Source organism: Chiloscyllium plagiosum, unplaced genomic scaffold (assembly GCF_037043375.1).
Source record: "Chiloscyllium plagiosum isolate Xiang-an unplaced genomic scaffold, Cpla_swu_hap1 HiC_scaffold_1, whole genome shotgun sequence".
Classification (NCBI taxonomy): domain Eukaryota; kingdom Metazoa; phylum Chordata; class Chondrichthyes; order Orectolobiformes; family Hemiscylliidae; genus Chiloscyllium; species Chiloscyllium plagiosum.
In genome coordinates, this window is record NW_028270139.1 from 128,849,494 (window position 1) to 128,875,909 (window position 26,416).

A 26,416-nucleotide genomic window follows, 5' to 3' on the forward strand; every position below is an offset into this window, starting at 1 on the left:
ACACACTGGAGGACAGACACACTGGGGGACAGGCACACTGGGAGACAGCCACACTGGGGGACAGACACACTGGGGGACAGACACCCTGGGAGACAGCCACACTGGGGGACAGGCACACTGGTGGACAGACAGGGAGACAGATACACTGGGAGACAGCCACACTGGGGACAGGCACACTGGGGGACAGACACACTGGGGGACAGGCACACTGGGGGACAGGCACACTGGGAGACAGGCACACTGGAGGACAGCCATTATGGGGGGTCAGGCACACTGGGGGACAGGCACACTGGGGGACAGGCACACTTGGCGACAGCCACACTGAGGGATAGGCACATTGGGAGACAGACACACTGGGAGACAGCCACACTGGGGGACAGGCACACTGGGAGACAGACACACTGGGGGACAGACACACTGGGGGACAGACACACTGAGGGACAGGCACACTGGGAGACAGCCACACTGGGGGACAGCCACACTGGGAGACAGACACACTGGGGGACAGACACACTGAGGGACAGGCACACTGGGAGACAGACACACTGGGGGACAGACACATTGAGGGACAGGCACACTGGGAGACAGACACACTGGGGGACAGACACACTGGGGGACAGCCACACTGGGGGACAGGCACACTGGTGGACAGACACATTGAGGGACAGGCACACTGGGAGACAGACACACTGGGGGACAGACACACTGGGGGACAGACACACTGAGGGACAGACACACTGGGGGACAGACACACTGGGGCACAGACACACTGAGGGACAGGCACACTGGGAGACAGGCACACTGGGCGACATACACACTGGGGGACAGGCACACTGGGAGACAGCCACACTGGGGGACAGACACAATGGGGGACAGACACACTGGGAGACAGCCACACTGGGGGACAGGCACATGGTGGACAGACACATTGGGAGACAGACACACTGGGAGATAGCCACACTGGGGAACAGGCACACTGGGGGACTACAAACTGGGGGACAGACACACTGGGGGACAGGCACACTGGGGGAAAGGCACACTGGGGGACAGACATATTGAGGGACAGGCACACTGGGGGACAGACACACTGGGGGATAGACACACTGGGGGACAGACACACTGAGGGACAGGCACACTGGGAGACAGGCACACTGGGGGACAGACACACTGCGGGACAGGCACACTGGGGGACAGACACACTGGGGGACAGACACATTGAGGGACAGGCACACTGGGAGACAGACACACTGGGGGACAGACACACTGGGGGACAGACACACTGAGGGACAGGCACACTGGGAAACAGACACACTGGGGGACAGACACACTGAGGGACAGGCACACTGGGAGACAGACACACTGGAGGACAGACACATTGTGGGACAGGCACGCTGGGAGACAGACACACTGGGGTATAGCCACACTGAGGGACAGACACACTGAGGGACAGGCACACTGGGAGACAGGCACACTGGGGGACAGACACACTGAGGGACAGGCACACTGGGAGACAGCAACACTGGGGGACAGGCACACTGGGGGACAGCCATAATGGGGGGTCAGGCACAATGGGGGACAGCCACATTGGGGTATAGCCACACTGAGGGAAAGGCACATTGGGAGACAGACACACTGGGAGACAGCTACACTGGGGGACAGGCACACTGGGAGACAGACACACTGGGGGACAGACACACTGGGGGACAGACACACTGAGGGAAAGGCACACTGGGGGACAGACATATTGAGGGACAGGCACACTGGGGGACAGACACACTGGGGGATAGACACACTGGGGGACAGACACACTGAGGGACAGGCACACTGGGAGACAGGCATACTGGGGGACAGACACACTGCGGGACAGGCACACTGGGGACAGACACACTGGGGGACAGACACATTGAGGGACAGGCACACTGGGAGACAGACACACTGGGGGACAGACACACTGGGGGACAGACACACTGAGGGACAGGCACACTGGGAAACAGACACACTGAGGGACAGACACACTGAGGGACAGGCACACTGGGAGACAGACACACTGGAGGACAGACACATTGTGGGACAGGCATGCTGGGAGACAGACACACTGGGGGACAGCCACACTGAGGGACAGACACACTGAGGGACAGGCACACTGGGAGACAGACACACTGGAGGACAGACACACTGGGGGACAGGCACACTGGGAGACAGCCACACTGGGGGACAGACACACTGGGGGACAGACACCCTGGGAGACAGCCACACTGGGGGACAGGCACACTGGTGGACAGACAGGGAGACAGATACACTGGGAGACAGCCACACTGGGGACAGGCACACTGGGGGACAGACACACTGGGGGACAGGCACACTGGGGGACAGGCACACTGGGAGACAGGCACACTGGAGGACAGCCATTATGGGGGGTCAGGCACACTGGGGGACAGGCTCCCTGGGGGACAGCCACACTGAGGGACAGGCACACTGGGAGACAGCCACACTGGGGGACAGGCACACTGGGGGAACAGCCATAATGGGGTGTCAGGCACAACGGGGGACAGGCACACTGGGGTATAGCCACACTGAGGGACAGGCACGCTGGGAGACAGCCACATTGGGGGACAGCCATAATGGGGATGTCAGGTACACCGGAAGACAGCCACACCGGGAGACAGCCACACTGGGAGACAGCCACATGGGGGGACAGACACATTGGGGGACAGACACACTGGGAGACAGCCACACTGCAGGACAGGCACACTGGTGGACAGACACACTGGGAGACAGACACACTGGGAGACAGCCACACTGGGGGACAGGCACACTGGGGGACAGACACACTGGGGGACAGGCACACTGGGAGACAGGCACACTGGGGGACAGCCATAATGGGGGGTCAGGCACACTGGGGGACAGGCTCCCTGGGGGACAGCCACACTGAGGGACAGGCACACTGGGAGACAGGCACACTGGGGGACAGGCACACTGGGGGACAGCCATAATGGGGGGTCAGGCACATTGGGGACAGGCACACTGGGGTATAGCCACACTGAGGGACAGGCACACTGGGAGACAGCCACATTGGGGGACAGCCATAATGGGGATGTCAGGTACACCGGGAGACAGCCATACTGGGAGACAGCCACACTGGGGGACAGACACACTGGGGGACAGATACACTGGGGGCAGCCCCACCAGTAGAGAGCCACACTGGGAGTCAGCCATACCAAGTGCTTGGCCTCTACCGTCATTCACTGGGCCTGGACTGGGAGAAGAACCTACCACCAAAGTTGTGAAAAGGAACTAAGGTACCCATAGTAAATGGAAACATGTAAAGGAAGCATAGAAAGCAAATAAAATAAAGGGAATGAAGTAGATGAGCTCTGAACTTCTGGGCTGAGGAGGCCAACCGTTGCACTGCCCCTCCACTGCCATCTGGCCTTTCTCACAGCCAGTTTCCTTTGTCCCAGCGACCAATTGGTTCTGAAGTTGACTATGCAATGATATCACTAACTTTGTTTGAGCACTTGAGTTTATGATTGCTTCACTGAATTAGACTCCAGACTGGAGAAAAAGCGACTACATCATTGTGCCTGCATTGGCTCAGTAGGGGCATTCTCTGTAGGTGAGAAATAATGTGGTGGCTTTTAATTTCAGCAGACAGGATGCAAGGAAGAAGGAAAAGTAGAAAATGTATTGCTAGTATCCGACAGGGCACCAAATGAATTCACCTGCTCTTCAAACAATGCTACGAGTCCTTTTCTGCTCACCTGAGGGATTTCTCAGCATGAATCAGGTGGCAATTTTTGACTTCTATTTTTAAAAACTACTGATTCTGTCCAGACAGTGGGGGCTTTATAAATAAATTGAAACCAAAATCCTGTAATGTCTCCAGCTTGCCCTTTGTTGGAGGCTCGCCATTTTAGTATAATGTTGGTTAATTACCAAAATCGACTATGTTTCTTTTAACTTACTAAACTTTATATCTGCTTCCTGAGCCTCTGTTCAAGAGGATATGCCAATAATATTGTGCAGATATGCAATCTCCCTGGCACTTACAAAAAAATTGTTACATTTATTGCTGACATTTGGTGATGTTACTGGAACTGCCTTTGTAAGATCTGTTATTTATTTGTCAATTAAGTCTAACTACTAATTTTTTTGTTATGCACAACATATAGATGTAGGAGTGAGCAGCAGAAGTAAGCTATTTGGCCCCTCAAGCCTGGTCCTCCATTCAATTGATCGGTGTGTGTTTCAAATTCTAGATTCCCATTCACCCCTGAAAATCCTTGATTCCCTGACACGACAAGAATCTGTCCACTTCTGTTTTCGGAGTATACAATGTCCCGGCCTCCAACATTTTCTGAGGCAAGGAGTTCCAAAATTGCACAAACTTCTGAAAGAAAAGAAATTCTGCTCATCTCTGTCCTGAAAGAGTGACCAGAGGGAAACACCATTGCAAGCGCAGAAATACGAAAGGTTGACAATGTGAATCGTTCCTTGTCTAAAGAGAAGATAATCTGCTTTTCTTCAATGCAAGAGTCCAGCATCCAAGCCCATAACTACAATAAGGGAAACAGGGGCTATTTACATTCTCTTGCTGGAGAAGGATTTTGTTTTCACTCCAGACATTTCAATGAAAGCCATGGCATTGATAAATAAGATAGGAGCAGCATGCACCTTGTTTCCATTTCCCAAAGTCCAATTATACTGTGACTTTTTACCTGGACCAGTTGTAATCACTGTAGTTAAGAAATTAGATGGATTTGATCTACCTCTGGGGAATGATTTTGCAGAAATGAAAGTTACAACTTCACCTGCAATCACGTAAAGTCCAGTTGAGGCTAAAAAGGTGGAATACTCACAAGAATGTGTTCTGGGTATTTTTTCAGAAAGAAAATGGCTGAACAAATGTAGCTGAATTTCTCTTTCAGAATGACGATAATTTGGTGTATCTCCTTTAGGAAGCAGATCCAGAGTTGAGCAGGGTAGCACAAACAGTTCACACTATTCCAGAGTGTTATTATATATTTAAAAAACAGAATTTTGATGAGGGAGTGGAAATATCCTCACAGACCTGTAAATGAAGAATGAATGGCTGCTCATTACATATGCGTACTTTTAAAAATTCTTTCATGGGATGTGGGCGTCGTTGGTTGGCCTGTCCCTAGTTGCCCTTGAGAAGGTGGGGTTGTGCTGCCTTCTTGCGCCTCTTAGTCTATCTGCTGTGGGTTGACCCACAATGCTATTAGGGAGGGAATTACAGGATTTTGACCCAGTGGCACGGCGATATATTTCCAAGTCAGGATGATGAGTGGCTTGGAGGAGTACTTACAGGTGGTTATCGCTATTTAAAAGTCAGATCTGTCACACAATGTTTGATAGGATACAATAATTTATTAAAATGGGTGATATCAAAGCCCCTCACTGAAAAATTTATTTCTAAAAGAGGCTGGAAATAAATATCGGATTCTAGAAATTGACCAAGCAGGATAGAAAAGAAGAGAAATGGCTTATAATTCTGCAGATGATGAGGAAGAATATCAGCAGCATTGTTGCTGTCTTGTGAAGCAAGCAGTTCCAATCTTTCATTTTTATACAGTACATGACATGCTTAATCAAGTGTCTCCTTGGCATCAGACACAGTCACAATAAATACTTTTTTCTGTGTGACTGCCGAAGCCAATTGTGATATGCAATTTGTTTTCTTTTCTTCTCCTTCCAAAGAATCTATACAATTCCTGTATGGAATGATCCCTTCATAATTCCGAGATTTAGTTAGCCTGTTAGGCTTAGTTAGTGCATGATACTCTGCAGTGAGTTTGAAGGGCTAAAATCAAACAGAAAAGTAGCAAAGGTCATTAATGATGAAAGATGCAAACAACCAAAGAGCAAATGTTAAAAGGGCCAGTGAAAAATTCCTTTTCAAACGAACAAAGAAAATCGTTGTAAATAAATTAGATAATTACAACAAAACTGTTAGAAAGTGATGAATGACAGCGTTAATAGAAGAGCTGATACCAACCTACTACACAATAAAGCTGATGAAAGGGATCATAAATGAGACAGTCGAATTGATAACTAGATAATAAAATTGATAAAAAGATCATAACTGTGTCATGAAATTAAATGAGAATTAAAACAGTTTGAGCAGAAATGTTTATGAAGCTAAATGCAAAGTCTAAGAATTAGAGAATGAGAACAAAAAGAATGAGGAGACAAAAAGAAACTGAAGGAAAATGGGAGCAGATTTAAAACCATTGTACTATTTGGCTTTTTTGTATGTGCTGTGAATTCCGTTTCTCTCGCATGTTGTGGAAACATGAGGATTTGAACACCAACAATAATGTGGATTGGTACAGCACATTAATTTAGCCCACGGTGTTGAGAGCAGGATATTTGTATGGATAAAGCATTGGCTAATTCATAGAAGACAGAAAGAGGTCATTTCAAGATGGCAACCTGAAACTTGCAGAGTACCATAGGGACTAGTGCTGGAGCCACAATTATTTACTATATATTAATGACTTGAAAGGCAAAAGCGAATGTACTATCACCAAGTTTGTGAATGTCACAAAATTAGATGGGAAGGCAAGTGCTAAAGATGAGCAGAGAGTTAATGACCAGAAACCACAGATGACCTGTGAGATCTGAGCGACTGCAATGCATAAAGCTTCTCCAAGGATGGGAAGAAGAAAACATCCACCTGCACAAACGCACAGAGAGATGTGACGTGGAATGTCAACAGCAACAACGTCATTTTTCCAAACTGAAGTCAGTTCTGTGTCTCACCGACCATTCCACTGAAGCACAACTTTGATCAATAGCATCACTAAACTCTAAAGGATGAGGTGAGAGTGACTGCTCTTGATATCAAACCAACATTTGACTGAGTGTGATATGAAGGAATTCGAGCAAAACTGGAGTCAGTGGGAATCAAGTGGAAATCAATCTGCCAGTTGGAGTTAAACCTGGCACTCAGGAAGATGCTTGTGGCTGTTGGAAGTCAATACTTTCAGTTGCTGGACATGTCTGCAAACACTCATCGGAGTGGTGTCCTAAGTCCAACCATCTTCACATGATTCATCAATGACCTTCACTCTATCAGAAAGTCATAACTGGGGATAGTGCTTGATAATTCAATAATGTCCAGTACCATTCACAACTCCTCAGACAATGAAGCAGCCCCTGTTCATCCAGGGTTAGACCAATAAAATTGCAAGTAACTTTTGCAGCATACAAGTACCAAGCAATGATCATCATTAAAAAAAATGAATATAATCATCCCCCTTAACAATCATTGGCATTACCATCACTGAATCTATACTATCAAAACCCGAGGGGTCACTTACAACCAGAAATTGAATTGGACCAGCCATCTCTCTCTCTCTCTCTCTCTCTCCCCCCCTCGATACAAAAGTTGGAGGTGTCATCGATAGTATCAAGGGATATTGCAGGCTGCAGCGTGACATATATAGGCTGCAGAGCTGGGATGAGAAATGGCAGATGGAGTTCAATGTGGATAAATGCGAAGTGATGCATTTTGGAAGGTTGAACTTGAATGCTGAATATAGGATTAAAGACAGGATTCTTGGCAGTGTGCAGGAACAGAGGGATCTTGGTGTGCAAGTACATAGATCCCTCAAAGTTGCCACCCAAGTGGATTGGGTTGTTAAGAAAGCATATAGTGTTTTGGCTTTCATTAACAGGGGGATCGAGTTTAAGAGCCGCGAGGTTTTGCTACAGCTGTACAAGTCCCTAGTGAGGCTACACTTGGAATATTGCATCCAGTTCTGGTCACCCCAATATAGGAAAGATACAGAGGCTTTGGAGAGGTTGAAAAGAAGGTTTACCAGGATGCTGCCTGGACTGGAGGGCTTGCCTTATGAAGAGAGATTGAATAAGTTCAGACTTTTCTCTCTGGAGAGGAGGAAGAGAGATGACCTCATCGAGCTATACATGATACTGAGAGGAATGGATAGAGTCAAGAGCCAGAGACTTTTCCCAGGGCAGGATTAACTGGTATGAGGGGTCTTAGTTTTAAGATATTAAGAGAAAGGTATGGAGGGGATGTCAGAGGTAGGTTCTTTACGCAGAGAGTTGTGAATGCATAGAATGCATTGCCAGCTGTGGTGGTGGAAGCAAAGTCATTAGAGACATTTAAGCAACAGCTAGACATGCACATGGACAGCAATGAGTTGAGGGGTGTGTAGGTTAAGTTATTTATTTTACATTAGCACTCAGCACAACATCGTGGGTCAAAGGGCCTGTTCTGTGCTGTATTTTTCTATGTTCTATGTTCTATATGCCTACATGAATTCATTTATCATGAATTCTGTGATGAGTGACTTACCTCCTGACTCCCTAAAGCTTGTCCTTTATCTACAAGGAACAGATCAGGAGTTTGGTGAAATATTCCTCACTTGCCTAAATAAGTGCAGCTCCAACAACTTACAAGAGGTTTAACATCATCCAGGACAAAGCAAGGGCTTGACTGACACCACAACTACCACAGTCAAAACTCCCTCCTTTCGTCACCAATACACAGTAGCAGCAGTGTGTAGCATCTTCAGGATGCACTGCAATACCTCACCAAGGTTCCTCTGTCAGGACCTTCTGAATTTCCTCTGTAAGCACCTGACATCCTGATCAGAACAGCCAACCATCACAATCTCATAGATGTGACTCACAAATGTGTCTTCCCCTCCCTTCCACAAGGTAATTCTTCTGTGTTTATTCTCCATGCCATGGTAATGAGTAAAAGAAAACTTGATGAGAGGGGCTGGGCTGTGGGAGTGGGAGAGGTTGTCCACAGATGTCACAAGGTGAGAGGTGGAAAGTTTAAGGGGGATATACGCGACAAGTACTTCACACAGAGGGTGGTGGGTGCCTGAAACGCGTTACCAGCAGAGGTGATAGAGGCAGGCACGGTAGATTCTTTTATGATGTGACTGGACAGATGCATGAGTAGGTGGGGAGCACAGGAATACAGATGCTTAGGAATTGACTGACAGGTTTAGACAGTGCATTTGGATCGGCTCAGGCTTGGAGGGCCAAAGGGACTGTTCCTGGGCTGTAAATTTTCTTTGTTCTTTGTTCTTTATTCCACAGTCTCACTTGTGGCCCAGATAAGGCTGGCATCAGTGCAAGGAGGACATTTTGTTTGTTTTGATGTGTGCTCAGCCAAGTAATATGAGAGTCTGGATCCTCCAAACCATGAATACCCTATTTGATTGTGTAGCAATACTGCCTATTGTATTGTCCAGGTATTTTGGAGTAACATTTTTTTAGATCACGATGAGAAGATTTCCCCTGAATCACTGAGTCATTTTCAAAATGGAACCTACTGTACAGTGACAAAGCTCTCCTGGAATCAAATATTACAGAAAGAAGCTCTTTAGCCCACCATGTCCATGCTGGAAGATATCTCTTTCAAATGTTTGACCAGCAAAAGTTCTGGCAACACATCTTGTGGAGATGCCCAATCTGTACTTGAATATGACATTGTCTACCTGGATTGGTTTTGATTTCTATTACCAGCATTTTACTGTCTTAACATGGCTTTTGTGAGACGCTTGCAAAGAGTCAATGAAAGCTTTCTGTATCTTATTCAGCAAAACTCACTTGGAAAATTTTACTCATTGGAATTAAAAGGGAGGAAATTGCTTCTTATGGTCTTATGCTACACTCTGTCAAACTTGTTTAGATGTGATTGGAATTCAGCTAGACAGGAAAGTGATTATCACAGAGGGAAATATCAAAACATTGAAAATGTCAGAGCAAGGGAAAGCAAAGAATTCCGTTTAACACAATTCAGCAACACTTATTGCAGTATTGTACCAAAAGGAAATGATAGCCTCTTAGTCATTAAGGATTCAAGAGAGATCTGTTCAATTTACAAAGATGCCCCATTTTGTATCTTTATAAAACATGGAGATTAACAGAAATCTGTAATCAATATGAGCTCCCCATTCAAGGAACAGCTACTGCATGTCTTTGTTAAGTATGTACCTGTCAGGCAGAGAGGAAGTGGTCGAGCGAGGGAACCATAGTTTACTAAAAAAGTTGAATCTCTTGACAAGAGAAACAAGGAGTCTTATGTAAAGATGCGGCATGAAGGCTCAGGGCGCTTGAGAGATACAAGTTACACAGCAAGGACCTAAACAGGGAGCTAAGAAGAACCAGAAGGGCACATGAGAAGTCTTTGGCAGGTAGGATCAAGGAAAACCCCAAAGCCTTCTATAGGTATCTCAGGAATAAAAGAATGACTAGAGTAAAATTAGGGCCAATCAAGGACACTAGAGGGAAGTTGTGCATAGAGTCTGAAGAGATAGAAAAAGGCACTAAATGAATATTTTTCATCAGTATCCATACTGGAAAAAGACAATGTTGTCAAGGAGAATACTGAGATACAGGCTATTAGACTAGAGAGGATTGAGGTTCATAAGGAGGAGGTGTTAGCAATTCTGGGAAGTGTGAAAATAGATAAATCCACTGGGCCGGATGGGATTTATCTTAGGATCCTCTGGGAAACCAGGGAGGAGATTGCAGAGCCTTTGGCTTTGATCTTTATGTCGTCATTGTCTACAGGAATAGTGCCAGAAGACTGGAGGATTGCAAGTGTTGTGCCACTTGTTCAAGAATGGGAGTAGAGACAACCCTGGTAATTATAGACCAGTGATCCTTAATTCGGTTGTGGGTAAAATGTTGCAAAGGATTATAAGAGACAGGATTTATAATCATCCAGAAAGGAATAAGTTGATCAGGCATAGTCAACACGGTAGATCATGCCTCACAAACCTTATTGAGTTCTTTGAGAAGGTGACTAAACGGTGGATAAGGGTAAAGCAGTTGATGTGGTGTATATGAATTTCAGTAAGGCATTTGATGAGGTTCCCCACAGACGCTATTGCAGAAAATACAGAGGAATGGGATTGAGGGTGATTTAGCTGTTTGGATTAGAAATTGGCTCGCTGAAAGAAGATAGAGGATGGTGATTGATGGGAAATGTTCCTGGAGTACAGTTACTAGTGGTGTACTGCATAATCTGTTTTGGGGCCACTGCTGTTTGTCATTTTTATAACTGACTTGGCTGATAGCATAGAAAGATGGGTTAGTAAATTTGTGGATGACACAAAGGTTGGTAGAGTTGTGAATAGAGCTGAAGGATGTTGCAGGTTACAGAGGGACATAGACAAGTTGCAGAGCTGGGCTGAGAGGTGGCAAATGGAGTTTAATGTGGAAAAGTGTGAAGTGATTCACCTTGGAAGGAGTAACAGGACTTCAGAGTACTAATGGTAAGATCCTTGGTAGTGTTGAAGAGCAGAGAGATCTCAGTGTCCATGTACATAGATCCCTGAAAGTTGCCACCCAGATTGATAGGGTTGTTAAGAAGGCGTACAATGTGTTAGGTTTTATTGCTAGAGGGATTGAGTTTTGGAGCCATGAGGTCATGTTGCAGCTGTACAAAACTCTGGTGTGGCCGCACTTGGACTATTGCATATAGTTCTGGTCACATTATAGGAAGGATGTGGAAGCTTTGGAAAGGGTGCAGAGGAGATTTATTCGGATATTGCCTGGTATGGAGGGAAGGCCTTATGAGGAAAGGCTGAGGGTCTTGAGGCTGTTCTCATTAGAGAGAAGAAGGTTAAGAGGTGAGTTAATAGAGACATCCAAGATGATCAAAGGATTAGGTAGGGTGCACAGTGAGAGCCTTTTTCCTCAGATAGTGATGGCTAGCACAAGGGGACATAGCTTTAAATTGAGGGGTGACAGATATAAGACAGATGTCAGAGGTAGGTTCTTTACTCAATGAGTAGTAAGGGCATGGAATGCCCTGTCTGCGACAGTAGTGGACTCACCAACTTTAAGGGCATTTAAATGGTCATTGGTAAACATATGGATAATATAGGTTAGATGGGCTTCAGATTGGTTTCATAGATTGGTGCAACATCGAGGGCCAAAGCGCCTGTACTGTGCTGTAATGTTCTATGTTCAATATTCGTTCAAGTTTAAAACTACATTCCCCCTCCCCACCACCACCTCCTTGTTCATATTGTGGGATGAATCTGTGGACAATAATTGTATTCTAGTACAATGCTGAGATCGACATCGCCAGGTGCAGTCCATTTTTTGCCAAAACTCTGAAAAAAAACACATTTTTTGAACAGTGATCACCAGAAACATTCACTGGCTTTGTTTAATTTCCCACCATATGAAAAAAATGAAAGTCAATCATTGTTACTTGTACTGCTGCCCTGACAGATTAAAAAAAAACTCCATGCAACTCAAGGATCTAATTGGAGCCTATCTGTTAATAGCTCACTTGGTAGAGAATCACAGTGGTCTCCCCTCCACCTCATCCAGTACAATATGGCCCTCTACATTCAGCAGACTGCTTTGGAGTTCCAGCATATTACATGACCAACCATGTTGTCATTTGTAATCTTTAATAGAGGAAGATAGATTTCAGTGTAACAACAGTGTAGCAATCATTTTTTTTTTCCCCCTGGTACTGTGCTGTACCTTTAAATGCATCTGGAGAGGATTAAGTGACCTGGCTTTTACTGCAACACATGAATTACGGGAACTGCCAATCATTCTCTTTCTCCAGTCCATTGTGTGTGATAGCTCGCTGATTTCTCTTTCGCTGAACACTGAGCTGAATCAATGTGGAATAAAGTTATTTTGCACAGTCCCAAATGGTCTCCAAACCAATTTCTACCAACGTTTCTACACAGCTTAAGGACTGTGTAGGGTCTAATCGACCATATTCATCACAAATAGATGAGGTTCAAAGACAAACAGAATGGCTGAATTCCTGCCAATTTATCAGATAGTCCACCACGAGTGGATTATAATACCTGGATTTCAACAGTGCCTTAAAGAATTTGGATTCATACAACACTTCTCATGACATCAGGATATCCCAAATCAGTTACAGTCAAAATACATTGTAACAACTAATTTGATAATACGACAAGGTCCCACACAAAACAAGAATTATTCTGTTTAATTGTTCTGTTTAAAAGTTGTATGGAGAAAGAAATATCAGGTAGAACAAAAGGGAGATAATAAGACCATAAGATGTAGAATGGAGCATTAGGCCATTCAGCTCATTTGATCTGCTCTGCCATTTGATCATGTCCTTACCACCCAAGAACCTATCCATCGCTGTCTTAAAGACACTTAATGTATTGGCCACCTATGGCAATGAATTTCATAGATTCACCACCTTCTGGCTGAAGAAATTCGTCATCTGAGTTTGCACCCTCAGGTCCTAGCCTCTCCTACTAATGGAAACATCTTAGCTGTATCTACTCTATCCAGGCCTCTCAGTATTCTGTAAGTTTCAATTAGATCTCCCTTGTCTTTAAAACTCCTTCGAGCACCGACCTAGAGTTCACAACTGCTCCTTAAATGACAAATCCTTCATCCCCAGAATCAACCTTGTGAACCTGCTCTGGACACCCTCCAGGGCCAGCACATGTTGCCTGAAGTCTGGAACCCAAAACCACTCACAGTATTTCAAGTGCGATCTGATCAGAGCCTCACACATCCTCAGCAGTATATCCCTGCTCTTGCAGTCTAACCCTCTCAAATGAATGCAAACATTGCATTTGTTGGTCTAACTGCTGGCTACATAAAATTGCCCTGTGTTTCTTTGAATAGTGTCATGGAACCTTTTCCATCTGAAAAGAGGGACAGATGGGGCTTTGAATAATTCTGTCTGCCAAAAGACACATCATAATTTACAAAAGGTAAGTCCGTGGAATGTTGTAGGATGATTCATATTTATCATTGATCTATTGCTGTGTTATGAGCACAATGTCACATTGAGATACAATTCTACAGGTGCTACCTGTTTGTACTGTTGGAAATTCAGGTCTCCTTTAAAAGTGAGCTCTTGTAGTATTTCATATCTAATACTTTCAGTGAAGCATGAAACCTCATTTAACTGTGTTCCATATTAGTGCCTACACCTCTAATATGAATGCAGTGGTTGGGAAAATAAGAAGTCTTTGTTCTGAGAAGGAATGAAAATTAATCTTCAAATGGAGGTAGGCAAGGGAACAATGGTCTTTGGGTGAAAGAATTCAGACAGGTGATTGGGACAGCATTGACTACCAGCCCTCAAAATAAGGTACATCAACAGGGTTTGGTAGGCAGAGAGAGAGAGAGACAGAGAGAGAGACAGAGAGAGACAGAGAGTTAGTTAAGATCCAGGGGAATGGCCCACTATCTTCTTGGAGGAAGACGAGGAGTTCCCCTAAATCATAGAATCCCTAGTGTGGAAACAGGCCCTTCAGCCCAACAAGTCCACACCGACCCTCAAAAGAGTAACCCACCCAGACGCATTACCCTACCCTATTACTCCACATTTACTCTGACTAATGCACTTAACCGACACATCCCTGAACACTACAGGTAGTTTAGCATGGCCAATTCACCTAACCGACACATCTTCGGACTGTGGGAGGAAACAGGAGGGCCTGTTGGAAAGTCACGCAGAAACGGGGTCGAGAGAGGAACAAAGAAAAAAGTAAGCAAAGAACAGCCGATATTGAGAACTGAAGCAAAAATAGAAATTGCTGGAGAAACTCAGCAGGTCTGGCAATATCAGTGGACAGAAAGCAGAGTTAATGTTTCGAGTCTGCTGACCCTTCAATAGAACTAAGTTCTTTTTTTTCTGATGAAGAACAAAGAGTGTTGCCACCAAAAACTACACAAAATCAGGGATGAACACTCCACCACTTCAAAACTGCGACCTCTGCCCCTCCCTTCCCCAGAAACGCTTTGGGATTGGTAAAGAAGTCTCATCTGTTGCAAGTCATATATTTCATTCATATATTTGTGGGCGGCACGGTGGCACAGTGGTTAGCACTGCTGCCTCATAGCGCCAGAGACACGGGTTCAATTCCCGCCTCAGGCGACTGACTGAGTGGAGTTTGCACATTCTCCCCGTTTCTGCGTGGGTTTCCTCCGGGTGCTCCGGTTTCCTCCCACAGTCCAAAGATGTGCAGGTCAGGTGAATTGGCCATGCTAAATTGCCCGTAGTGTTAGGTAAGGGGTAAATGTAGGGGTATGGTGGGTTGCGATTCGGCGGGTCGGTGTGGACTTGTTGGGCCGAAGGGCCGGTTTCCACACTGTAATGTAATGTAATCTAATTATATGCCTTCTTGACCACTCTATCCACCTGTGCAGCAACCTTCAGGGTACAATGGACCTGCACTCCCAGATCTCTCTGCTCATCAACTTTTCCCAAGGCTCTTCCGTTCATTGTATAATTCGCTCTAGAATTAGGCTTGCCGAAATGCATCACCTCACATTTGTCTGGATTAAAAGCCATCTGCTACTTTTCTGCCCAACTCTCCAGTCTACCTATATCCTCCTGTATTCTCTGACAGTCCCTTATGCTTACTGCTACTCCACCAATCTTTGTGTCATCTGCAAACTTGCTGATCATGCCCTCTTCCAGATCATTTATGTATATTACAAACAACAGTGGCCCCAATACTGACCCCTGTGGAACACCACTGGTCACCTTTCTCCATTTTGAGAAACTCCCTTCAACTATTATTCTCTGTCTCCTATTGCTCAACCAGTTCTTTATCCACCTAGCTAGAACACCCTGAACACCATGTGACTTCACTTTCTCCATTAGTCTACAATGGGGAACCTTATCAAACACCTTACTAAAGTCCATGTATATGACATCAACAGCCCTTCCTTCATCTAACAACTTGGTCACTTCCTCAAAGAGCTCCATTAAGTTGATAAGGCACGATCTCCCCCGCACAAAACCATGTTGCCTATCACTGATAAGCTCATTCTTTTCTAAATATAAATAGATCTCTTAGTACCCTCTCCAGCAACTTTCCCACCACTGACGTCAGGCTCACTGGTCTATAGTTACCCGGAATACCCCTACCCTTCTTGTACAGGGGGACAACATGAGCAACCTTCCAGTCCTCCGGCACCTCACCTGTATTTAAGGATGCCACAAAGATATCTGTCAGGGCCTCAGCTATTTCCTCTCTCGCCTCCCTCAGCAACCTGAGATAGACCCCATCCGGTCCTGGGGATTTGTCCACCTTAATAACCTCTAGCCTACCCGACACATCTTCCCTACTTATGCCAACGTGATCCAGACTAATTAAACTTCTATCTCTGATCTCAACATTCATCATGTTTCTCTCCTCAGTGAACACTGATGCAAAGTAATCATTCAGAATCTCACCCATTCTCTCAGGTTCAGCACACAGCCTTCCTTCATTATCTTTTAGTGGACCAATCTTTTCTCTAGATACCCGCTTGCTTCTTATATAAGAATAAAATGCTTTGGGATTTTCCTTAATTTTGCTAGCTAAGGCTATTTCATGACCCCTTTTAGCCCACTTGATTCCTTATTTAAGACTTGTCCTACTCTTCCGATATCCTTCCAGAGTCCGTTCTGTTCTTCGCTGCCTACACCTTATGCACGCTTCCCTTTTCTTCTTGGCTTGTCGTACAATTTCTCCTCTCATCCACGGTTCACGAATCTTGCCTTTCCTATTCCTTTGCCTTCAATGGGACATGGCTATCCTGCACTATCTTTAACCTATCTTTGAAAGCCTCCAACATCTCGAATGTGGACTTCCCTTCAAATAGCTGTGTCCAATCCACATTTCCCAGCTCCTGCCTAATTTTGATATAATTGGCCTTGGCCCCGTTTAGTACTCTTCCCTTAGGACCACTCTCTTCTTTATCTACGAGTATTCTAGAACTTACAGAATTGTGGTCACTGTTCCCAAAGAAATCCCCCACCGCAACTTCTACCACCTGTCCTGGTTCATTCCCCAGTACCAGGTCCAATATGGCCCCTTCCCTCGTCGGACTATTGACGTACTGCTCTAGAAAACTCTCCTGGATGCTTCGTACAAATTCTACCCCATCCAGACCTCTGATGCTAAGTGTATCCCAGTCAATGTTGGGAAAATTAAAATCTCCCATCACCACTACCCTATTGCCTCTACATCTATTCATAATCTGTTTATCTATTTGTTCTTCTACCTCACGCTCACTGTTGGGAGGTCTGTAATACAACCCCAACAATGTAACTGCACCCTTCTTATTTCTCAGCTCCACCCATAATGCCTTACTAGCCAAAGCCGCCATAGTGTCCTCCTTTTGCACAGCTGTGGTATCATCCCTGACCAGCAATGCAACTCCTCCCCCTCTTTTACTTCCCTCCCTATTCTGTCTGAAACATCTATGTCCTGGAACATTTAGTTGCCAATCATCATGCCCTTCCTTCAACCAAGTTTCTGTGATGGCAATAATGTCATAATCCCAGGCACCAATCCAAGCCCTAAGGTCATCTGCCTTACACGCTATACTCCTGGCATTAAAGTAAATGCATTTCATGTTGCCCATTTGAGTAGGTGTCTTTCATTCTATAAGCCACATATTAGTCTTGGTTCAGTGGAAGCACGATCAACCTTGCTTCAGAAAGCCAAGTCCATTGAAGTACAAATAAAAGTAAAATTCAGTGGATGCTGAAAATCTGAAATAAAAACAGAAAGTGCTGGAGAAACTGAACAGATCTGGAAGCATCTGGGGAGAGAGAAACAAGAATTAACATGTTGAATCCTGTTTCTCCAGCACTTTCTATTTTTATTTTCATTTAAGTTCAAGCCTACTTTATTGTTATTACACTGGAGTGCTGCATAATAAATCATTCAATACAGAAGAACACCTTGGGTCCATCAAGTCTGCACCACCACAAATACACTATTACTTGCACTTTCCGGCGCTAGGCCTTCAGCCTTGAATTTTATGCCATTTCAACCGCTGATCAAAGTACTTTTATCAAGGCTGAGAGGTTTCCAGGCAGTGCATTCCACATCACATCACCACCCACATTTTCTACTGTGTCTACCTACAATACATTTTCTACTTGTTCTGCTTTTCTTGCTCCTCTGATGCCACCTGACCTGCTGTGTTTTTCCAGTACCACGCTAATCTAGACTCTGATTTCCAGCATCTGTAGTTGATTTTCCTGCTCCTCGAATGCTGCCTGACCTGCTGTGCTTTTCCAGCACCACACTAATCTAGACTCTACTTTTCCTCACATCTCTTCCAATCCCAGTGTTTTCTACTTGAAAATTATGCCCCCTTGTTATTCACCTTTTAACTAAGAGGAATGGTTGCATTCTGTTCACAAACAAAAACAGAAATTTCTGGAAAACCTCTGCAGGTCTGGCAGCATCTGTGGAGAGAAACCAGGATTAACATTTCAGGTCGAATGGGCCTCTCTCAGAACCATATTCTATTCATCCTGTCCATGCCTTTCATAATCTTATAGACCTTTATTAGGTCTCCCTTAAACTTCTCCAAAGAAAACAATCCAAGCTTATCCAGCCTCGCCTCATAGTTGAAATGTTCCATTCCAGGCAACATACGAGTGAATCTCCCCTTTCAGAACAATTCCTTCCTCAGGTGTGGTGACTAGAACTGCACACAGTACTCCAGCAGTGGCCTAACCAAAGTTCTGTACAGCTCCAACATGACCTCTCTGCTCTTATCATCTGTGCGTTGATGATAAAGGCAAATTTCTAGTGCGCTTTCTTACCCACCCCATTAACTTGTTCTGCCGCCTTCGACGTCCTGCTTCTTACCTCTACTGACCATCTCCCTGAACTCCTGATGCAGGATTTCATCACTCATTCTAACTATTTCAATGTGGTACCAATGTGCAACACAACCTCTGCCTTATCACCTTCCCTCTGTTACTGCTCAGGGACATACCTGACCCTTGCACCAGGGAGGCAACACTCTAAGACTCTATGCCTCTATTACTGTGTAGTAGTTGAACAATGATGATGATATAACTCAAATGCAGTATTTTTATCTACATCATGAATCAACAGAGAATGACTATCCATTAAATTATTATTACAGTTTTCCACCTTCAACAGGAAAAGTGATATTTTAAAAATGTTAGTGAAGGAAACATTTTCCCCCTCAAGTTTTCAATCTTCTTTTTCTGAGGTTACTGATCCTATTCATCCACCATCCATCCATTCGTTTACTGACACATGTTAAGCAGTTTTAAAATGATTTCCCTTGCTTTCAAATCATCCACAGAGACATGCTCACTCACTCAAGAACCTCGCCCAACCCTGTAATGCTCTGAGATCTCCAGGCTCCTCCAATACTCCCATGTACAGAACCCTGATTCTTTTCAAATAGGCCCTAAAATCCATCAAAATTAGACACCCTGGAACCTATGTCTTTAAGACCACTCTGAAATAAAGAACAAGGACAAGCTAACCTCGTTAAAGGAGCAGCTTCATCACAATTTCACCATTTATTCCATTGCAGCCAGATTTGGTCCTATATTCATCCAACATTCACATCATGTACTTTTCTGTAATAGTCACAAAGTGGTGATCAACAGTAGGGACGCTAACTGTATTTCCTTTTTTTTGATCCTAAACCAAATGTAGCAGTTCAACTTCAATGATACAAGTGGAGCACAGAGTATTAATTGAATTGTGATATCTTTAATGGCATCATGCTGAATTAGTACAGCTGGTCGCTTAGTGTGATCAAATACCAACACAGACATACAGCCCTATGATGCTAAAATTGTAATAACAAAGAAGCCATTCAAATAAAAAGGATGAAACTCTTAAGAAATTCTTTGAAGGGAAATCAATTCACTTTGAGATGTTACAATGTTATGTATTTGAGCTGAAGCATGCAAAGTGCATTGCACTGATGAGGTTGCTGCAATGAAATTTCTATTTACATGTGGCTGAATAATGAAATGTCTAGTTTTCTGTTCCATAACATACTTCTGCATGTAACATGTTGTATCACCAAAGATTCTAAATTACTAGTTAAAAAGCTAATATGTGAATTTGCCCTTTGAAGAAGCTCAATGCGATCATGAGACTAAAGCTTTATTAATTCAGGATCAACTACAGGGAAAAAAAACCTGAGGTGATAGAATGTTCAAACATCATGAGATTACAGGATGGTGTGACGGCTGATCTCCTCCAATGCTAAGTGCCTCACACAAAAACTCAGACAGGAAGCATCAACACCAGGCTGAAGCAGCAGAGAATAGTTGAATAGTTGAAGAGAGTTGGTTCCTTTAGAAGAGAAATAGGGTAAGTTGTGATTAAAAAAAAAGAACTTTACTCAGGCACAGAGCTTACAATCAAACTATAGCCTTATAGGATTGCCTCATGAATTACCGCTCTCTCAGCCTTAAGATCAGTCAAATGGACTACAGCAAACTGAAAAATGGGAATGGCACAACAGAATGAAAGTAATATGTTCTAAAAGCATGCACTTTAACATTATGTAGTTTCATAAAATAGAAACTTGTACATGACTGTCATCTATGCAGAGGACCAATACATTGGTGCTCCAGCAGATGGTAGGGCAGAGATTGATGCTCACTAATCACAAAGTATTGATTGCAGACCTCAGGAATGCTTCAACAGACACTTCCTCACCATGAGGCAGGAATAATCAGCAAGTGAGTCACTAGAATCTCTGCTCATGTCACTTGTCTAAGTGTATAACTGAATGAATGTTTTCCTCATGCCCTTCATGCCAATCTATGCACCTTTACATAACCCCCACAATCCCTCATACTGTCCACGCCAATCTATCTTTAGTGCCTACAGTCATGGCCCTCTATGTCAATTTAATGCTAACTCATGCTAATCCAAATCCCCTACCACTCTTTTCCTTTCCATCTAACATGGAAACTCACCCAGTACATCATGGGAAAATTTCAGGGCAATTGCTGAGATTAAATAATATAAAGCTCTAAGTGTCTATCATCAGTTCCAATGAAAATGACAGTAAATGAGCTTATGTACATTTTACATAGATGAACATCTGTTTTTAACAACCCCAAAGAACATTTCCTTTTTCCCAAAGTATCCTAGCACTATATCCAGAGGGTACCTTGGTTATGAAAATAAATTCACAAAGCTCTTACCAAGTCTAACCTGTGCACATTGAATTTTGCACACCTGGGTCATCAAAATCAGAACAGAGTGGAGACATCTGTCAGCTTCTGGCCAAAAACCTTCAAAAATGTGAGAAATACCATCTGATCCCATTCTCCCCCCTGTGAAAATGGTAGGTGCTCATGTTAGATCATAGGGCTTTCAATCTTCAGCCTCCTCCAGCACTTTTGCAAGCAGACCAAGCAGTGCAAAATCTCACAATGATTCATTTTTCAAAACTTTCAATTTATTAAAAAAAGGCAATAACAAACAAACTTTATCAGTCTTTTCCACAAAGGTGTCTTTTCAGGAATATTTGGGGCAATTGCCTACTTTTAGTGCTAAACTGAAACCAGCCACTGAATGTATACATCAGTGAGCTAGCTGTACTTCCTCCTCCCTAACATTAAGGGGGATTTTACATATTCTTATCAATATGACATTAGATTAGATTACTTACAGTGTGGAAACAGGCCCTTCGGCCCAACAAGTCCACACCGACCCGCCGAAGCGCAACCCACCCATACCCCTACATTTACCCCTTACCTAACACTACAGGCAATTTAGCATGGCCAATTCACCTGACCCGCACATTTTTGGATTGTGGGAGGAAACCAGAGCACCCGGAGGAAACCCACGCAGACACGGGGAGAACGTGCAAACTCCACACAGTCAGTCGCCTGAGTCGGGAATTGAACCCGGGTCTCTGGCGCTGTGAGGCAGCAGTGCTAACCACTGTGCCACCGTGCCGCCCACAAATTGCCAGGATTATCATATTTAAATTGACGGGTGCACGCTTAGACTGTCATTCTAAGGAAGAGTGTATTGTATAATTACAGCATGACACAGAAGATAATTCTCATTTTTAGCACCTGGGTGTTGAACTTCATCCAAATGAAGTCCAGTAAACAGATTAAAAAACTATAACAAAAACAGAAGTTGCTCAAAAAGCTCAGCAGGTCTGGCAACATCTGTGAAGAGAAATCAAAGTTAATGTTTTGGGTGTGGTGACCCTTCTTCAAGACAGATGGTAGCTTGGAAAATGTCAGTTTATATGCAGAAGATAGGGAGGGAGGAGGGAGCAAGGAGTAAACAATAGGTAGGGATTGAGCCCAGAGAAAGAGAAGAACAGTTGGATAGACAAAGGAGAGGATAACGATCTGGCTGTGAAGGTGAATAGCTGTTAATGGGGACTCTTAGTGACTAACAATAGGTACTGTGTAATGGCAGACTGTGTGATAACAAGGCCTGGAGTGTGTGGTAGGGAGCTAGGTCATGAGGGAGCTCATGCCTGAAAATTTTGAACTCGATATTGAGTCTGGAGGACCACAGGGTCCCCAAGCCTAAAATGAGGTGCTGTTCTTCCAGCTTGCACTGAGCTTCACTGGAACACTGCAGCAAACCTGAGACAGAGATGCTAGGTAGAGAACAGGGCGGTGTGTTAAAGTGACAGACAACGAGAAGCTCAAGGTATTTTTTGTGGGCAGAATGTAAATGTTCTGTGAAGCGGTCACCCAGTTTCCTCTTCATTTCCCCAATATAGAGGAGACCACATTATAAGCAGTGAATGTGAGAACTGCAGGTAAAGTTCTGTTTCATCTGGAAGGTATGTTAGGTCCCTTGGCTACAGAGGAGAGAGGAGGTAAATGGGCAGGTGTTACACCTTTGGCCGCTGCAGGGAAGATGATGTGGGGCATGGTGAGGTGTTGGGAGTGAAGAAAGAGTGGAACAGCGGGGAACCAGAGGGAGGGATCCCTGCGGAAGGCGGACAAGGGAGGGAAGGGGAATATATGCAGCATTTCGCTGGAGGTGGCAGAAATGGCAGCTGATGATCCTCTGGATGTGGATGCTGGTGGAATGGTAGGTAAGGACAAGGGCAAACCTATCGCTGTTGTAAGAGGGAGAAGAGGGGATGAGGACAGTAGTGCAGGAAATGGTTTGGACCTCGTTGAGGATCTTCTCGTCAACAGTGCTGGGGAATCCTCAGTTGAGGAAGAAGGTGGGGCATTTTGGAGTCTCCCTTGATGAAGTTGGCCCTTTTGGAACATATGCGATGGAGATGGAGGAACTGAGAGATGGAATGGAGTTTTTACAGGAATCAGGATGTGAGGATGCATAGTTCAGGTAACTGTGGGAGTTGGTGGGTTGAGAGTGGATGTCAGTGGCCAATCTATCCCCAGAAATGGAAACAGAGATATCAAGGAAGGAAGGAGTCAGAGATAGGCCAGATGAAAGTGAGGGCGGGATGGAAATTGGAAGTGGAGTCGATGTATTTTTTCAATTCTGAACAAGAAAGCGAAGCAGCACCGATGATATATCAATGTATCACAGAAAGAATTGTTGGTGGGGGCCTGAATAGGACTGTAACAAGGAATGTTCCAATACCCCATGAAGAGACAGGCTTAATTGGGAGCCCATGCTGGCACCCATGGCCACCCCTCTGACCTGAGGAAAAATGAAAGGAGTTAAAAGAGAAGTTGTTGAGGGTGAGGATGAGCTCGGCCAGGTGGAGGAGGGTGGTGGGTGGAGATGATTCAGACCCTTGCTCCAGGAAGAAGCGGAGAGCCCTGAGACCATCCTGGTGGTGGATGGACGTGTAAAGGGATTGCATGTCCTTGGGAAAGAGGAGGCAGCTGGGGCCTGTAAACTGGAAATTCCAAAACAGAGGAATCACAGGTGTAAGTGGGCTAGGACTGGGCCATGGAGAGAAGACTGAGTCAAGGTAGGAAGACACGAGTTCCATGGGGCAGGAGCAGGCTGAAACAATGGGTAGCTAGTCCTGTTTGTGGATTTTCAGAAGGAGATAGAAGCGAGCTGTGCAGGGCTGAGAGAATAAGTTGTGCACCTTAACAATGATTATCATTAAGTTAAATGAGAGGAAAATGACATTGTTTCCTTATGATTTTCTTTTATTGTTTATCTAAGAATGGGAGGACGAATAAAAATCAATCCCATTCTGTTGCAACTGTGTGTTCAAAAAGTTCACTTACAACTTTGTCTTTATCACAAACATTTGAACTCACCAAAAAAGGCAATAAAAAACATTTGCAAATGAGACATGTCTGCTCCATTTTGCTAGTTGTTTTCAAGTATACACTGATTTAGTATCTCTATCAGACTTATTAATGCATTGGATAAGGTTTGCAGATTTTTTAAAACAATATTCTTCAATATCTCACACTACTCATGATTTCTCTGGTTATTATTACAAAAGAGATACATCTCTAAACACAGCCTCCTCATTTTAGTATCAGCTCATAACGGTCTCAAAGAAAAGTTGCAATTTTAGCAGTTGAAAATCTCTGTCTATTTTGGTCCTTCATCCAGCTCAAATGGATGTGGCATTACAATTTGTAACTGTCACAATTATGTTTTACCAAAGTTTCTCTGGCATAACTTTTACACAATCTAACTGACTATTTGCTCATAGACGTAAAAGCAATTATTGGAACACAGTTGAACAAGACTGTTGTCTAAAACATTCAATATTTTTAATAGAGCTTTTGCATGACATGCTAAGTGACACCATTACTAGATAAATTATCAGATTAAACATACCCATCACAGAGAGCTCTGCTGAGGCACCGACTGTCTTATTCTCAGAGTTGGCAACACATGTATAAAGCCCGGCATCTTGTTCAGTCACGCTTTTGATGAGCAAGTTACTTCCAGCCAGCATTGAGTACTTTCTGGACCTGAAACAATTACAATTGTCTGCTGTTTGGTATTGAAGAGCAGATCGTCTGAGAGATACACAGTTGTCTTCACCAAATAAAATCAACTTGAGCTTTAGTATCAAAGAATTGAATGTTTTTTGTGTAATGTGCTGATTCTCTGAGAGCAGAAGCACAAGGGTCTACTGAATAAAGAAGCACAGTTCAGATTTTGTGTATAACATCCGTGGCCAGATGTTCTGCTGACTCCATGATTCCTCCCAGATGTATTTCTGGGATTCTGAGATTTGGTTTCAGTTCACCAGCAGTGTTAACATAAATCGGGGTGCCGAAATTCTATCTTCTGACTCTTCTTAGGATGATGATGAGAATTGATAAGTTGGTTAGGTTTCACTGACCCACATGTTAAATATTTGTGAAATAGTTAGGTCTGACAAGAGCTCTTTATAATAAGGATCATTCACAAATGAAAGAGTGGTCAAACAAAGCTTCAGAAAGGGAAGAGATGACACATTGAGAAAGAATCTAAGGGTTTTAATTGATATGTTTAGAAAAGAAAGCAGATGATTGGATCAGTTGATGGTATCCCCCCATGAAATGTTATGTTCACCAGGCCAATTAGGGATTGATGATTCAGGGCGACACAGTAGCTCAGTGGTTAGCACTGCTATCTCCCAGTACCAGGGTCCCAGGTTCAATTCCAGCCTTGGGCATCTGTCTGCGTGGGTTTCCTCCGGGTGCTCCGAATTCCTCCCACAGTCCAAGGATGTGCAGGTCAGGTGAATTGGCCATTCTAAATTGCCCATAGAGCCAGGTGAATTGGTCTGGGTGGGTTACTCTTTGGAGGGTCGGTGTGGATTAGTTGGGCCTGTTTCCACACTGTAGGGATTCTAATTTAATGACTATCAGTCATAGTGATCCCCAAATCCCATACATCAATAAATACAACTGTCGTATTTGAAAGATGAGGCTGAGGCGGGGATTTAATTGAAGTCTTTAAACTTATGAGGGACTGAGATAGAATTGGCAGTAAGAACATTTTTTGTTAAGAGTTTGAACTCTTTGTTAAGAGTTCAATCACTCAGGACCATAGGGTTAAAGATATTGGAAAGGTCAGGATGGCTTAGCACATTAATTTGGACAAGCCTTCAGCAACAATACATTGAGGCAGACTTGAAAGTGAAAATGGGACTTCTGCCCCTTCAGGATCAAAGACCTGTCCTGGAGAGCTGACAGTCAGGTTGGTTGGCAACTGAACACTGTACTCTAAACAGTGCCAGGACTGGATTAGGCTGATTAGGTCTTTTTAATTGACCAGCAGATAAACAATGGAATGAATGACCTTTCTCAATGCTACAACTCTCTGGTTCTATGAAGGAAACAAAAGTTATTTCTGTTAACAGCATTGCTGGAGACTAAGTAGAGTTTTTGACCAGGCTATTGCTGGTTATTTTCAAACTTGCGCCTGACAGTGACACAGTGTTATAATGGCCTATTCCAAATTGCTTTGTTCATTATTTTCACAGAGGTGCAATGTCATCTTATAGTATGTGAATTATATAAGCTTTTATTTACGTATTGAGGCAAAGCTAATTTTGCACTGCGGTTGAATAGGTAATGAAAAGTTGGAATTTTAACCATTTTATAATATACAAAATCTCACATTTCTGCAAAATCTGAAAAAGGGTCATCTACATCTGACCAATCTAGTTTTGTCCAATTAAACTGTACTGA

The 26,416-nt window shown here is 44.1% G+C and overlaps 1 protein-coding gene across 2 annotated transcripts in view; it reads right to left on the reverse strand.

Annotated features, from left to right (window-relative positions):
- Positions 1–26,416, reverse strand: part of dcc (DCC netrin 1 receptor) — a 1,326,174-nt gene that overhangs the window by 605,346 nt on the left and 694,412 nt on the right. For both annotated transcript variants that reach the window (XM_087994379.1, XM_087994329.1), the window contains exon 5: positions 24,567–24,703. In XM_087994379.1, the coding sequence (XP_087850505.1) occupies positions 24,567–24,703 (137 nt within the window). The remainder of the gene's footprint in view (positions 1–24,566; positions 24,704–26,416) is intronic.